Source organism: Entelurus aequoreus, linkage group LG20 (genome assembly GCF_033978785.1).
Source record: "Entelurus aequoreus isolate RoL-2023_Sb linkage group LG20, RoL_Eaeq_v1.1, whole genome shotgun sequence".
In the NCBI taxonomy this organism is placed as follows: Eukaryota; Metazoa; Chordata; class Actinopteri; order Syngnathiformes; family Syngnathidae; genus Entelurus; species Entelurus aequoreus.
The window spans coordinates 788,600-805,624 of record NC_084750.1 but is presented as its reverse complement, the minus strand read 5'-3'; the positions used below and the strand labels follow the sequence as shown (position 1 = coordinate 805,624).

The 17,025-nt window shown below is 39.1% G+C and overlaps 1 protein-coding gene across 1 annotated transcript; it reads right to left on the bottom strand.

Annotated features, from left to right (window-relative positions):
- Positions 1 to 8,440: 8,440 nt before the first annotated feature.
- Positions 8,441 to 14,314, bottom strand: LOC133635768 (zinc finger protein 391-like). Its single transcript, XM_062029045.1, has 3 exons — positions 13,886 to 14,314; positions 12,534 to 12,716; positions 8,441 to 10,695 (listed from the first exon to the last, which is right to left on the bottom strand). The coding sequence occupies exons 1-3, from the start codon at positions 14,007 to 14,009 to the stop codon at positions 9,410 to 9,412; spliced, it is 1,593 nt and encodes a 530-aa protein (XP_061885029.1). The 5' UTR covers positions 14,010 to 14,314; the 3' UTR covers positions 8,441 to 9,409.
- Between the last annotated feature and the right edge of the window lie 2,711 nt (positions 14,315 to 17,025).

The following is a 17,025-nucleotide window of genomic DNA, read 5'->3' as shown; positions in this document are numbered from 1 at the left end:
CACTGTTCTATCCTGGGGTTTCTTCACTGATGTAATTGTGAACTAGTAAACTAGTAACCTACGATTGAGGTGATACAAAAACAAAGATCCAACTATTTTTCGCCGTGAGAAGAGGTGACATCCCTGCAGCAAACATCTGCTGAGCGTGTCATTCTCGATGTGGGTGGTGCTTCACTTCAGTGTTCAGGTTTGCAGTTAAGTTGCAGTGATAACATAACATTTATAGTAGATTGTTACTGTGACTGATTTAGTAAGTAAGATGATATAAAAGTTCAACAGAAATGAAAGACAGTCGGCAGGATGTCGAAAGGAGACTTTTTTTTTATTGCAAACAGTTGATCCAACATTAAAACTTGTCATGACACTTTCTCAAACCAATCGCACACTTCAAAATGGAAGCGCTAGGCTTTACATCTAGTTAAACTACATTTAGGGTTTCCCCTTAATGTACGACTTCCTGTTAGCCACCAAACGTAACAAAATAATGTAATATAATGTATTGTAGCGTTCCGGCTGGCTGAAATAATCTGTAAACTATTTTATAATATGTTCTGGTCGAGTTGTCAACGAGTCCCTGATTAGCCTTCTATACAAGCCGGATACAAGATTTCACATGACCCAGGATAGCTCAGTGGGTAAGACTGTTGCCTTGGAATGAAGGGTGCTGGGTTCAATCCCAGGTAAATTGGTAGTCTTTTGTTCCACCTTAAGTCTCTGATTTGCTTTTTATATGAGCGGGAAAGAATGGTTTACCAGTGCCAGGATGGCCCGGTGGTTAAGAATCTTGATTAGGATTAAAGAGTCCTGTGTTCAATACCAGACGGTTTGACAGCATTTTATACCACTGGTTTATAGTGTAGTTTACCCAGCAACAAGTCTCGATTACCTTTCTATATGAGCCAGAAAAAAATCTTCACAAGACCCAGGATGGCCCAGTGGTTAAGATTCTTGACAAGCAATAAACAGTCCTGAGTTCGATACCAGTCGGGTTAACAGAATTTTGGTCCACTTCTTGTGTAATTTACCCAGGAAAGAGTCCCTGATTAGCCTTTTTATACAAGCCGGATACAAGCTTTCTCACAACCCAGGTTAGCACAGTGGGTAAGACTGTTGACTTGGAATTAAGGGTGTTGGGTTCAATCCCAGGTAAGTTGGTAGTATTTTGTTCCACCTTAAGTCTCTGATTAGCTTTTTATATAAGCCGGAAAGAATGGCTTACCAGTGTCAGGATGGCCCAGTGGTTAAGACTCTTGAATAGGATTAAACAGTCCTGGGTTCAATACCAGTCGGGTTGACAGAGTTTTATTCCACTGGTTCAAAGTGTAGTTTACCCAGCAACAAGTCTCTGATTAGCTTTCTATACAAGCCGGATACAAGATTTCCCAATCCCAGGATAGCACAGTGGGCAAGACTGTTGACTTGGAATAAAGGGTGTTTGGTTCAAATCCAGTAAATTGACTTGCAACTACTTTGATTGGAGGTGTCAGAAGATATATTTCACCTCCACATGTAATTAAAACATATTAATTAATTTAATTTTTTTTTTAACTGTTCCAATTAACTTTTTTTTTTTTTTAATCGTACCCAGGAGAGCTCATTGGTCAACGCTCTCTATTATTAAGTTTTACTCCTATTCCCCCCACCTCAGGAATTACACTCACACGCTCACACTCATACACACACACACACACTCTCTCTCACACACACACACAGGTAACCCCTGAGGTGTATTCAATGACTATTTGACAATTATTATTATCTTTAGCATTGACTTAATTTTTTAACTCTATGTTATTCAAGCAACGAGCACATAACATTACTTGATTTATGTCGTTTTGACGACATTCAGCCAAATTAATGATTACTTGTCTGGGGTTTGAACCAAGTACCCCTGTATTGGGAGCCCACAGTGTTGACCATTGAGCTATTCTGGGTCCCGTCATAAGATGATTTTCGCTCATATACAAATGCATTTAGTGGACTATGATAGAGGTGAAACAAAAACATAGCTTTTCCTAGTCATGGATTTGAACCTCATCCGAGTGACTGAGAGGTAGCAGTCTTAACCACCATGCTATCCAGGGTCTTGTTATGTCTTCATTTTTGTTCATATACAAATGCAATCAGTGAACTATTCTAGAGGTAAAACAAAGCAACTAAACTTTCAAAGTAAGAGATTTGAACCCACCACTACTGACTGAGATGCAGCAGTCTTAACCACTATGCTATCATGGGTCTTGCTGAGTTGGGATTCTGGGGAGCCCACAGGGTTGACTATTAAACTATCCAGAATCTTGTTGATTCATGATTTGTTTATTTACAAATGCAATCAGTGATATATGATAGAGGTAAAACAAAATCCTCAACTTTAAAAGTCAAGGTTTTGAACTCAGTACTACAGACTCAGAGGCAGCAGTCTTAACCACTGTTCTATCCTGGGTTTTCTTCACTGATGTAATGGTGAACTAGTAAACTAGTAACCTACGATTGAGGTGATACAAAAACAAAGATGCAACTATTTTTCGCCGTGAGAAGAGGTGACATCCCTGCAGCAAACATCTGCTGAGCGCGTCATTCTCGATGTGGGTGGTGCTTCACTTCAGTGTTCAGGTTTGCAGTTAAGTTGCAGTGATAACATAACATTTATAGTAGATTGTTACTGTGACTGATTTAGTAAGTACGATGACATAAAAGTTCAACAGAAATGAAAGACAGTCGGCAGGATGTCGAAAGGAGACTTTTTTTTTTTATTGCAAACAGAAAGGAAAGTCAAATCAGAATTTTATTTCTCCACAACAACAGAAAACCTCAAACACCCAAAGAAGTTTTGGAAAATCATCAAATCTTTGTCCGGCTGCTGTAATTCAGTCAATCTCCCACTTAGTATACTTGTTGATGGTGTCAGAGTAAGTGACAGAAGAGAAATGGGTAGTCATTTTAATAATCATTTTATTTCCTCTGGTTTTCTCTACAATTCTGCCAACTCTACTGAAGTTCCGCTAACTCCGGAAAGAACCGTTGAAAATACCCGGGTTTTTAACTTTACGCCCTTTACCACAACAGAGGTCATGAGGGCTCTAAAGCAACTTAAACCTAGAAAGCCAGCTGGCTCAGATAAGTTGGAGCCGCTCTTTTTAAATTTGGCAGCTGAAATTATAGCTGAACCACTGACTCACATTTTTAACCTTACACTAATTTCAAATGAAATCCCTTTGAATTGGAAATCTGCCCTTGTAATCCCCCTATTAAAAGGAGGTGACCCTAGTAATCTAAATAATTACAGACCGATCTCTAAACTCTCTGTTCTGGCAAAAGTGCTTGAATCCCTTATCAGTGAACAGATAAAAGACTTTTTGGACACCAACTTTATTCTGTCACCATTTCAGTCAGGTTTTCGCAGAAATCACAGTACTGTTACTGCTGCTATGAAGTTTATAAATGATGTAACTGAAGCTCTTGACAAGGAGCAGTGCTGTCTGTCCCTCTTTATTGACTTTTCAAAGGCATTTGATACTGTTGATCATGTCATTTTAATCAAACGTCTTTCAGCTATTGGTTTTTCTCAGCAAGCAGTTGGATGGTTTGCAAATTACCTCACAAGTAGAACTCAGGCTGTTCAGATAGAAGGTTCCTCCTCGGACGTACTGCAAGTGAAAAAGGGTGTCCCTCAAGGTTCTGTGTTGGGCCCATTATTATTCACTATTTACATAAATAATCTTGGACAGAATATTCCGAACTCAACTTTCCATTTCTATGCTGATGATACTGTCATATACTGTACAGCACCCACTCCTGCTGAGGCCTTTAAATATCTACAACATGCATTTGACAGAGTACAAGAACAACTTTGCTATCTTCAACTGGTTTTAAATGCAGAGAAAACAAAGTGTATGTTCTTTACCACATCAAAAACTGTAAGATCAGCACTGTGTGAGAACATTTTAACAAGAAATGGGCAACAAATTATGTTAGTATGTGCTTTTAAATATTTAGGATTTTTAATTGATGACCACTTGAGTTTTAAGGAGCACATTCAGTATGTTGTAAAAAAACTGAAACTTTTACTGGGATTTTATTATAGAAACAAGTCTTGTTTTTCTTTTACTGTGAAACAGAAATTGGTGGAAACAACCTTCTTACCTGTTATTGACTATGGAGATGTGTTGTACATGAATGCTACTGCTGGTTGTCTCCACAAGCTGGATAGTGTGTACCACGGTGCACTGAGATTTATCACCAACTGCGCTCCCCTTACTCACCATTGTGTATTATACTCAATGGTTAACTGGACATCTTTAAGTGCTCGACGCCTCAATCATTGGTATGTTTTCATCTACAAAACCATTCTGGGTATCACTCCATCTTATCTGTCTTGTCTTTTAACAAAGAAACAAGGAAGTCACAATCTTCGTTCAATGAATGTTCTGCAATTTGTCGTGCCCAAAGTAAGAACTGAACTCGGCAAGAAAGCATTTAGGTTTTCAGCAGCCAAGGCTTGGAATAACCTACAATCGAATATTAAACTTCAAACCCTTGTTACGTTGAATGAGCTTAAAGCTTCTGTGAAAGGACTGCAGTCTACCTTGTCTGTATGCACATGTGTTATGTGAGCAAGTTTTAATGTCGTAAATGTGATGTTTTATGTATTTGTTTACTGTTTTTAATGTAACCTTGCTGCTGCCCTCTTGGCCAGGTCTCCCTTGGAAAAGAGATCTTTGATCTCAATGGGATTTTACCTGGTTAAATAAAGGCTAATAAATAATAGTTGATCCAACATTAAAGCTTGTCATGACACTTTCTCAAACCAATCGCACACTTCAAAATAGAAGCGCTAAGCTTTACATCTAGTTAAACTACATTTAGGGTTTCTCCTTAATGTACAGCTTCCTGTTAGCCACCAAACCTAACAAAATAATGTAATATAATGTATTGTAGCGTTCCAGCTGGCTGAAATAATCTGTCAAATATTTTATAATATGTTCTGGTCGAGTTGTCAATTTCAGAATGATTGGCAGGCTCAATATTACATTTTATTATTTAATAGAGAAGGTTAAAACATTGTCACTAATGATCTGTCTTGGGTACACTTATTAATGATGAAAAATTATACCCATCTGCGATTCACTTTGAGTTAACTGATCGCGGAAAATTATTTTAATCGTTTGACAGCCCTGATGTATAAATATAAATAAATTATATATATATATATATATATATATATATATATATATATATATATATATATATATATATATATATATATATATATATATATATATATATATATATATATATATATATATATATATATAAATAAATATATATATATAAATATATACATATATTTATATATATACATACAAATATATAAATAAATACATATATATATATATATATATACATACATACATATATATAAACATATATATATATATATACACACATACATACATACTGTTAGATTCCCGTTATTTGACTTACAAGCTCCTTCCTGCGAGTCGTCTAACTCCAGCACTCCGTACCACGGGTCCTGTCCTTCTCGGTGCAGACGGGGTCCTCCGCGCTGCTCCACCGACATAGGCGCTACTCTGCTGGATGGCGAGGCAATGCGCCTAGCTCTACTACCCTGTGTTGATTCAGCGTCTGTCCCGCTTCCCCTTGTGGTACACTCGGTAGAGAAGCCTCTCTTTCCAAGGTCGAGGTTAATTCACACAATTCCCGCTGCTTTAATGGTAGCTTGCCTCTATGAATCTTGGCTTTTGTTACTGACTAGGTTTGGATTTGAGGGCGTTGGAAATGAACAGCCTACAGGACATAATCGTTAGTGGACTCCATTAGAGTGGCCCTTGAGAGCTAGGTGTTGTACACACTGTGATCCTATGGTTTATCGTCGAGGACGTGTCGGTAGGTGAAAGGTTGAAAGGATGCAAATTTGGCTTCTTGGTATAATGTTTTTTAATGCAGGTTCTTCATGAATCTTGATATAATGCCCCTTAATGCGGGTTCAATGGCGCAAGCATTGCACAGCGTTAATGAATCCTTTCACAAAAATCATGAGAAGTTGAAATATAAAAAGATATAAAAAGTAACAAATAAATCATCAAAGGGTGTCTAATTCAGTTCAAATGAAAGTTCGAATTGGGTCTTACTTTGAGAGGTCCTTTGTGGTGGGTCCCCTGGAGGGGGGCCGGGGTTGGGTCGAAAGTGGCTGAAAAGAGTCTCTTGAATTTGGGCAAACCCTGACGTGTCACCCGGCCGAGTGATCCGTCGTCGGGCTTCTGCTGTGCCGGCCGGAGAGGGAGGCCAGCAGGAGCAGTGGAGTCGGTCCTGTGCGAGCCTTGGGGGCTCGCGGGGCCAACGCCCTGGTTCCTCTGGTAGGACAGGAGGTCCTGGTCCTCTCGTTTGGTCACAGGGGGAGATCGGAATGGAGCGAGGTCTCTCGCTTTGTCGAATCGGGTTCTTCTTGGAGAGTTTTTGGGCAAAGTTCTTTGTTCCAGTCCAAGTTGCAAAGAGACCTCTCGATTGCCCATTCGATGCTACGCGCACGTAAGGAATCCCCTGAAATAATGTTCTTTACACTCCTATATACCCTCTGTTATGGGGGGTGGTTTTCTCTCTAACCAATCCACCTCTTACTCCTATGGGGCTATACTGAGTCATACTATATTCTACAATTCATTGGTCGATTCTTAGTTCATTCCGTTCATTCTCGACTCTCCCCTTTTTGGCTACCGTATACTTAGTAGCTACGCACCAACCAGTCTATTCCAGATTCACCTGGATGACCCTTCTCCCCGTTCCTCCCTTCTTCCAACTGTACAATTAAGTGCCAGTATATCACTCCGTCCCCACCCGGCTAATTAGTACTGTCGTGAGGGTTATTTTGAACTAGGAATGTATTGCTTGCTATAGCATTCTACTCGCCCTCTCATTTATCTCAAACTTATCTTCAACTTTTACTTCGACTGCTAGCCCTGTCCCTCCATTCTGCCTTGACAGCCCTGTTTGCTAGGGAACTTCTATGGGTCCAGGGGTGGCTATGTGTGAGTTTCTACTCATGGGCCTATATGTCTCTCTTCTGACTTTCCCTGATCTTATCTCCATTTGTCTTGAACTTTTTCCCTGACACCATTACTGCTTTAGTTCACATGATCATTGACAAACTTCCTTCTTGATTAAATACATTGATTAAATATAATTTACATTCTATTGATTATACGGGTTCGTTCTAGGCCTTGTGTCTCTGCCGTGCTGTTCGCAATTACTAGGGGGGAAATATAGCCTATCTTAGGTCTATAGTTAATCTAATTTAGGTGAGGGTTTCTATTTTTCTTGACAATACATACATATATATATATATATATATATATACACACATTATATATTGTGATGTGCGGTCACAAACCAACCTCTCAGAGGTTGTTTTGTTGGATTGATTAATAAAAAAATAAAAATAAATAAACAATTCTAAAATGTTTGTTATAAATAATAAATAAAAATTCGATTTAAAAAAAAGAAGAGAATCGATTCTGAATCGCACAACGTGAGAATCACGATTCGAATTGAATTCGATTTTTTCCCACACCCCTAATATACAGTATACATATAAGGTGTCCAAACTTTTGGCCTGTACTAATATATACTGTATATTAGTACATTTCTCGTTGTCTCCCCTTCAAGAAATGGACAAAGTTTTTGCTAAGTAGAGTCACAGCTGACCTGGACATTTGAAAGTTCTCTTGCCGTTTCTGTGGCACAACACACTCGTTGACAAACATATCCCACCAAGCTGCCGTTCAACTGCTATGTTGCCGTCTGAGTTTCCTTCTCTTAGGGCATTCATGTGTGATTTCCACAAGCGTCTGTACATGTACAAGAAGGAGAAACACGGGCGTGTCTGGATGACTCGCCTCCATCTGTTCAGTGGTTACCTCCGAGTTACGATACCGCTTGTTATGAAGCTGGCTGTGGCGCGTTCTTTCTGACGTCACGTCCTGTGTGGGGTGCGGTCTTTCTGGCGTCACTTCCTCTCCGAACTCAGTTTGTAAACGATCGACGAGTCCATACAAAGCTAAGTACCGGACATTCAAGAAATACATAGCGTTTTTGCCCGTGGAAAAAATTATCCAAGGCGGGGGACCTTAAACGATGGGTTAGTGTGGCTGACACGGGGCTTAGGCTAAATAATTATTCGTTTAAGGAGTAATGTAGACAGGGCCTTAGCCAAAAGGCCGAGTAGCAATGCCACTCCACCGCCAGATAGGACAACATCATATCTGACATGAGAAGCTACAAAAACGACAACGACGTTAAACACGTTAAACAACAACCATGCCCATTTTCATTAAGAGAATGATGAGATTTGTTTTTTTCAGCCTCCATAGATGGAAACAAAATGAAAAGATAATCGCTGCAACTGTGTTTCTCCAGCTACCCCCCTCCGGTACAACTGGTCTTGCTTTAGCCTCACGCCAACACAATTATGAGGGGCAAGACCGCAATAAGCTGTGTTGGGGAAAGGCCTAAGAGGGCGTGGAGTTTCTGTATGCATTTTTAAGGCTTCTGACCTATTTGTCAGACGAGTATACAGTATACTGCTGTTGAATTGTAAGTTTTCTGTCAGCATACTTACGTCCCGCTGTTGCTCACTCTTGTTGCATTTGCATGTCAGGCTCAGGTGAGTGTGGCTTGTATATTTAATAACAAAGCAAAATCTATAGTGCAGCTGGGGAATGCACCCAAGGCATTGGTAAAGCTATGCAGGAACAAAGTTAAACAGCACACTAAATAAAACACAAAGTAATGAGCCAGTCCTGTTCAACGGTCTATCTCTTAACTTGAGGTATTTTTTTAAAAATTTACATTCATTACATTATTATGGTCGATCAAAAGATTGAAAACGTGTTTTTTCAACAGACTTTAAGATGCATTCTGAGCCACTTGCTAAAATAAAACATCAGGTCAATGCAAAATGTGCTATCATTGTTTATAAATTCTATCATTACAACAACATGACTGTAAATAGTTAGCTACTTCTGTTGGACTGTGGTTTTTATTCAATATAATAAGTTATTGTGAAAAGTATGGACATTTAAAAATGTTATGTTTAACCACTAATGGTAACATAAGCAAGCCGGCAGTAGACTTGCTACATTTTTTACTTGAAATATTTTACTTTAGGCAAGTTACAAATCACTGTGAATTGTATCTTAAAACAATTTAACTTAAAATGAAAAATCATCTATTGATTTACTGTGAACAAGCGCTTCACAGAAACTTGATAGTGTTTTGTAATTCATGGCATAAGGTGGGCTGGCTGAGTCCTGACTGGCTAATCTGGACCGAAGTCTGGACTTTAGAGAAGCCCTGCAATAGACCTTTAATAACTATTGGGTCCAAAAAGGAACAGTTATTGTCCTGTGTGTATTGTCATGTGTCTTTGCATGCTACATTTGACAGAGAATTTTTTAGCACAAACTGAACAGCTGAAAGGTTTTTCTCCTGAGTGCGTTCTCATGTGTATTTGCATGCTACTATTGACAGAGAATCTTTTACCGCACACTGAACAGATGAAAGGTTTTTCTCCTGTGTGTGTTCTCATGTGTGCTTGAATATTACTTCTGTCAGAGAATCTTTTACCACAAATTGAACAGCTGAAAGGTTGTTCTCCCGCGTGTCTTCTCATGTGTTTTTGAGTGTTACTTCTGTTAGGGAATCTTTTCCCACACACTGTACAACTGAAAGGTTTTTCGCCCGTGTGTGTTCTCATGTGCATATGCATGCTACATTTGTCAGCTAATCTTTTACCACAAATTGAACAACGGAATAGTTTTTTCCCTCTGTGTGTTCTCATGTGCTTAGACAAATCGATGTTTCTGACAAAAGTTTTACCACAAACTGAACAACTAAACATTTTTTCTACAATGTGTGTCCTCACATGTCTTTTGCCAGAGAATCTTTGACTGCAAACTGAAGAACTGAAAGGTTTCTCTCCTGCGTGTGTTCTCATATGTCTAGTCAAACTAGATTTTACAACAAACCCCTTTGCACAAACTGAACAACTGAAAGGTTTTTCTCCTGTGTGTGTTCTTTTGTGTGATTCCATGTTTACATCGACGTCTGATATCATGTCGTCACTATCTGATAGTGGAGCTAAGAGCTTGTCTGCTTGTGATCCTCCACCGTGGTCTCCATCAGCTTCTGTTGTCATGTGTTGAGTTGAGCTGCTGCTAGAAGGTTCCACCTCTCTCTTCTCCTCACCTGGACTGTGATGAAGCTGTGAGGACTCAGGTGGTTTGTCTTCATGGTCTTCAGTCTTCACAGAGACAACAGTCAGTGGAAACTTGGTGAGATCAGCCTCCTCCTGGCCAAGAAGACACTCTCCCTGCTGACTGATCCACACTTCCTCCTCTTCCTCTTTAACAAAAGGGGAATGTGGCGCCTCTTCTTCTTCTTTAACATGAGGGGGCTTTGGCTCCTCTTCTTCCTCTTTAAAATGACATTGTGGCTCTTTGAAGTCGTCTTTGTGGCGAGGAGGCTGTGGCTCCTCCTCTTCCTCTTTAAAATGTGTGAGCTGTGGCTCCTTCACTTTTTCATTAAAATGGAGGGGCTGTGAAGCCTCCTGATCCAAAGTGAAGGATGCCCCATGCAATCGAGGGACACGTTCTCCCTGATCTCCAATCAGCTGCCGGATGTCTGCAGAACACAAACAAAACACACATTTTAACTTTGACACTTCAAATATTAAATAGTGCATGAAATATAAATAGGGGACAGTGTGTTGGTAAACTTATGTCATCTTGTAAGTCAAAATATTTTTGTATTACATGTTTACAGGCTTTCATTCAGTCTCTCAGTTTTGTTTTTTATACATGCACATCACTTTAATATTGCTACACATTACATTTCCTAGATAGGTTGATTAGCAACACTAAATTGGCCCTAGTGTGTGAATGTGAGTGTGAATGTTGTCTGTCTATCTGTGTTGGCCCTGCGATGAGGTGGTGACTTGTCCAGGGTGTACCCCGCCTTCTGCCCGAATGCAGCTGAGATAGGCTCCAGCACCCCCCGCGCCCCTACAAGGGACAAGCGGTAGGAAATGGATGGATGGATGGATACATTTCTTAGGACTCTTGTACTTGGTATGGTAATGGTAAATGGGTTATACTTGTATAGCGCTTTTCTACCTTCAAGGTATATGAATGTATTTCCAACATGCATACATACATACTTGTGATGATATTGATATGATATCGCAGACAACAACCAATGATCATCGAGTGTGCCATGAACACTTTTTCTGCCGTCACCGTTGACCGACACACGTTAACACAATGAGATTATTTGTGTTCTCCTGTGCGTTGTGTTAAAAGTGGCTAAACAACCAATGAATACAAGTTAAAATATTCCTTTAGTCCCAACCACTAAAAACGCTTCAAAAGCAGTACAGTGCATAGGCACATGCCAAGCACCCACGTGGGATCGATGGCAACTTTCAATCTTTAAAATATTTTTTGTAAAATCAATCTTGTTGTTGTTATTTTTGTGGCGAGTTTGGTCCGTTTTACACAATAAATAAGTCACAAATCATAAAGTATGAACAATGCCAACACTGTCATAAACATGTGCCATATAGTGAAACCATACCAAACAACAACGACAAACACATTTTGGAAGAATATTTGCACCGCAACACAACATAAACACCACAGAACAAATTCCCAGGATTCCCTGCAGGACCAACTCTTCCGGGACGCTACAATATAAACAAACGCCATTGGTGGATCTACACCTAACATCCACTGTAATGATACCACGTTCAATAGCGTATCTAGTCCATGCTACTATGATTTTCATCGATATTTTTTAACATCACAAAATCTTCTTTCGTTTTTTTAACATTTATATTATGTTTATAAACTCAGGAAATATGTCCCTGGACACATGAGGACTTTGAATATGACCAATATATGATCCTGTAACTACTTGGTATCGGATTGATACCCAAATTTGCGTCCGTTTGCACCACAAATAAACTTTAGAAATGATAACCGCTTTAAAACTCCCAACAGTTAGTATTACCGAATTAAATTAAAATGATCAAAGAAGTATCTGTTTTGAAGAGCAGGAAGGTATCAGTTTCTGACTGGAAATAAAATATTGTGCTTTCCAAATGCAAGAAAAAAAAGAAAGTAGTTCATAACGGCGGTGTTTGTGCACGTGAATAAAGAATGGTTAAAACAGAGTGTTTTTTGTCCACCTGTCATCAGGTGTCTGAGTTGGATCAGCAATGATATCCCTAATTGTTTCATTCTGACACAATTCTTGTTGTAGCATTTTTTAGTTTTGTGTTGTAAGATCTGAATTGTCAAGTTCTGCATTAGCAAATATAGCAGCATTGCTCATTGAGCTCTTATGTTACGTGAATGTGGAGATAAAAAGCAAGTACAGCTCCACCTCTAGTCATAACTGTGGTCCCTGGTTGAACATCAGTTACAAACATCGTATAGATGATATGTGGATGTTGTGCTTACTTGGACTGTGATGAAGCTGTGCGGACTCAGGTGGTTTGTCTTCATGGTCTTCAGTCTTCACAGAGACAACAGTCAGTGGAAACTTGGTGAGATCAGCCTCCTCCTGCCCTAGAAGACACTTTCCCTCCGGAGTGATCCGCACTTCCTTATCTTCCTCTTTAGAGTGGGGGGGCTGCTGGATGTCTGTTGGGTAAATAAGTAAATGATATCAAGAGAGAATATAAATAGTTATTAACACAATCAGATGATTTGTGCTCTCATGTTTGTTGGGTTAAAAGTGTGTAACTAAACAACCACTAAAAACTTGGGGGACGACTTTCTTATATCCCAGCCACTAAAATCCCTTCAAAATCAGTTTGGTTAACCACTAAACACTTTATGAACCTAAAGTTTTAAAGTAAGTATCCATTATTTCTGTATACATGTCGGCCTATTACGCCTAAACTGTATCTCTATCCTCAACCTTGTTAAGTTAAAGTTAAAGTACCCATGATAGTCACACGCACAATAGGTGTGGTGAAATTAATCTCTGCATTTGACCCATCACCCTTGATCACCCCCTGGGAGGTGAGGGGAGCAGTGAGCAGCAGCGGTGGCCGCACCCGGAAATATTTTTTAGTGATTTAACCCCCAATGCCAACCCTTGATGCTGAGTGCCAAGCAAGGGTCCCATTTTTGTAGTTTTTGGTATGACACGGCCAGGGTTTGAATTCATGACCTACCGATCTCAGGGCGGACACTCTAACCACAAGGCCACTGATCAGGTAAAGGTAAAAATATTCTGTTCAAACATTCTTAACACGTTTTTGTCATAACATCTAATAATATTCAACATTTTTATGGATTGTTTGTGGCTCCAAAATAACTTCTAAAAACTTGTTTTATTATGTGGTGTTTTAGTAGTATCTCCATCAACACAGCTCCCACATTCACTTGGAGGCCATCTACGACACGCTGAAGGAAAGTCAGTCACCTTTATGTTCTTTTCATAAATCAACTGTTGACTACTTTGCTTATTGAAATATGATTGAAAATAAATGTTAATTTCTCTTAATGATGCATGTGGGTCAAAATCAGTAAGTGAAGATAGCCATGAAATTATGAATTATATTTGGTGACTGTGTGAGTTTTGTGTAAACATGTTGATACACATTGTTACAAACTGAGAGGAACATCAACCTCTCATACATATTGTGTGTCTGAAACTGTCTCCTTTGCATGAACAATATACAAACAAAGCAGTGCATCATCCTCACAAGACAATTAATCTTCCTAAAAACAACATATTTAAGAATAGTGTTAATAATCAAATATAAAGTTAGTAAACATGCGAGAGTAAGAAGTAAACAAACCTGTTCTGTGTAACACAACTTGGTGTTTCTTGAAAACAGCGTCCAGTAGTTGATGTTGTCGCTCCTTCTCCTCTTTTGTTGGACAAAGTTCCGCCTCGTACTCTACTATCGTTCTTTCGCACATTTTCACACAATCACAACACTTTACACTCACACTTGATCTCTGCTTAGCGATGTGTTGATAACTTCCACCTCTCTTTGTTAGCAGCTAACAAGCTAAGCTAACTAGCAAGCTAAGCTAAAGAAGCTTCAAAATGTGCTCAGACTAATGTATCCGTATACAAACAGTTATTAACGACGGTTACTCTATTGAAAACATATATATGTGTACATGTACGCACTGATTAAGAACAAAGAACCATAATAACCACAATAACGTCCTCTCCATCAAACGCCATTTTGTCGTCTTCTTCTTTTTTGGTTTAATGGTAGTTGGCAAGCAACCTTGTGGTGTGCATTACCGCCACCTTTTGACATGGAGTGTGGACCGAGATGAAACCCGACTCTATATTATTTTATTCAATCCCGTTTTATACGAAATATTGTATTGTTTCTGATGCTATGCCTAAGTCCGAGCACACGACTGCTTTTCTTGCATTATTTTCCTCTATCCTCTATCTAGCCATATAAATTGTGACTAATTCCCCCGTAAAAAAAAAAACTATAAATTATCGCTGATTATTTTATTAAATATTATGTTACCTTGTGGGATAACTGCTGCAGTTTGTTCGTTGGCGGTACAATGCAAGACTTTGCAATAGTACACTGCCATCTATCGGTGATAATAGGCTAACACACAATATCGTTGACACGTTCGAGGTGGGACTGTGGTGGAGTGACGAAGGAATTCAAATAAAGACCAGCGAGTGGCAGCAATAAGCCCGAGAGGCATGCACTCTGTTGGAAATTAAAAAGAAGAAGAAGAAGAACTGCGGCGGAGAGGAACATAGACATCTTATAAGTAGACGCAGCATCGAGCGCTACTGTCTACTGGCGCTGACGAGACGCGGGGCCGCCATCTTGGAGTGGTGATCCGCTCCACTCACTGCAATCCATTTGGCAGGAGCAATGAACTGTCAACGCATTTTATTAATCCTACCTCACTGAATACCACTGATTTTCACACGTTTTTTTGTCATACGTGTGGCTGTGATAAAGGACACATGTTTTTGGCGTGTTTTATTATTCGTAGTTTCCTTAACAGTAATAGATTATTCTTATATGCTATAAATGACCTGACGTCCGAGATCAAAACTGGGAATATAATCCCAGAGAAGGGGGAAAAACTTTCAGCTATTTTTAAATTGAAGAAACAATATGATTAGGTTATACATACATGCGTATATCCTACATAAAAAATGGGTTGGAAAGCTAGACTAAATTTAGACTTGTATAATACTGTATAGCCACTGTCCATCTGATTGTCTAGTCAGCTAACATATATTACTCCCCACCCAATCCAATCAATCCAATCCACTTTATTTATATAGCACATTTACACAACAAGAATGTTTCCAAAGTGCTGCACAGCCATGTTAAAAACAATATTAAAAACAATATTAAAAACGATATTAAAAACAATATTAAAAACAATATTATGCTACACCAATGACTGAATAAAAACAAAGAATAAATGAATAAAAAACCAATACAGAGACAATATAAAAAATAAATATGATTAAAAACGATTTTAAAGGGTAAAACCAATTAAAAACAGTAAAATAGACATCAAAATTTATAACCCTAACCCTAACCACACAGGACAACAGAGGACAGAAGACCACACAACTCACGTAGTGTTAAAAGCCAAAGAATAAAAGTGGGTCTTAAGACGAGACTTAAAACACTCCACTGTGGAAGCACCCACCCACACAATCTGGACTGTGGTCCTAACTTTTACCCCTGTTGGCTTTTACAATCTTTATCTTCATCATTTATTTCAACTTTACGTTATTCAAGTATGACATTTTTAAATGTAATTAATTTCATTGACAAGCAATTCTATTATGGTCGTACTCTTGTTTGCTCGCGGCTACGATTTCAGTACTATTGAAGATCTTTGCTCCTTCTCAACTCTATGGTAATATTCTTGTCACAAAATACAACCAATAGTATGTTAATGTTAAATCTTACTTGTGACAAGTAATCCCCCGATTCCTATTTTCAACAGTCCGCTCATTTCAACAGGAAAACACTTTGTTTTCTACCTGTCAACTGTCAGTTTAGGCTGCTCGCCGGCGCCTCGTCACCACTTCAAGATGGCGGCCGAATTTCTCGCGTCACAGCAGCCAATGCTGCGTCTACTCATAAGCTGTCTATGGAGAGGAACGGGACTGTGGAACAAATGTAGGCCAGTATGTTTTTCACTGGGACATTAATGAATTATGCACACAGAACAAGAAGTCACATCTAATAGTTGCTGGTGTGACAATTGGAAGATATATATGTATTTTACTCCTCTCTAATGCATGCGGCTAATGAGGTAACATTATTTATACATTGTTTTTCTTTGGTTTCTCTTATTTACCTGAAATGATGTTCGAAGCTAACGTTAGGCCATACTTGCCAAACCTCCCGATTTTCCCGGGAGAGTCACGAATTTCAGTGCCCCTCCCGAAAATCTCCCGGGGCAACCATTCTCATGAATTTCTCACGATTTCCACCCGGACAACAATATTGGGGGCGTGCCTTTAGCGGTTCTTAACCTGGGTTCGATCGAACCCTAGGGGTTCAGGGAGGCGGCCTCAGGGGTCAAAACACACCCGACTCATCGTGTAAATACAAACTTCTCCCTATTGGCGTATTACGGATACGGCAACAGCTGACTGGTTTGCATGTGTGTAATTTGTTGTGAGTTTATGCACTGTGTTGGTTTTGTTGTTTGAACAAGGTGATGTTCATGCACGGTTCATTTTGTGCACCAGTAATAAAAACATGGTAACACTTTAGTACGGGGAACATATTCACTATTAATAGTTGCTTAGTAACATGCAAATTAGTAACATATTGGCTCTTAACTAGTCATTATTAAGTACTTATTAATGCCTTATTCGGCATGGCCTTATTATAACCCTGACCCTAACCAAATAACTCTAAATTAAGTCTTTTTTACTTAGAATATGTTCCCCATACTAAAGTGT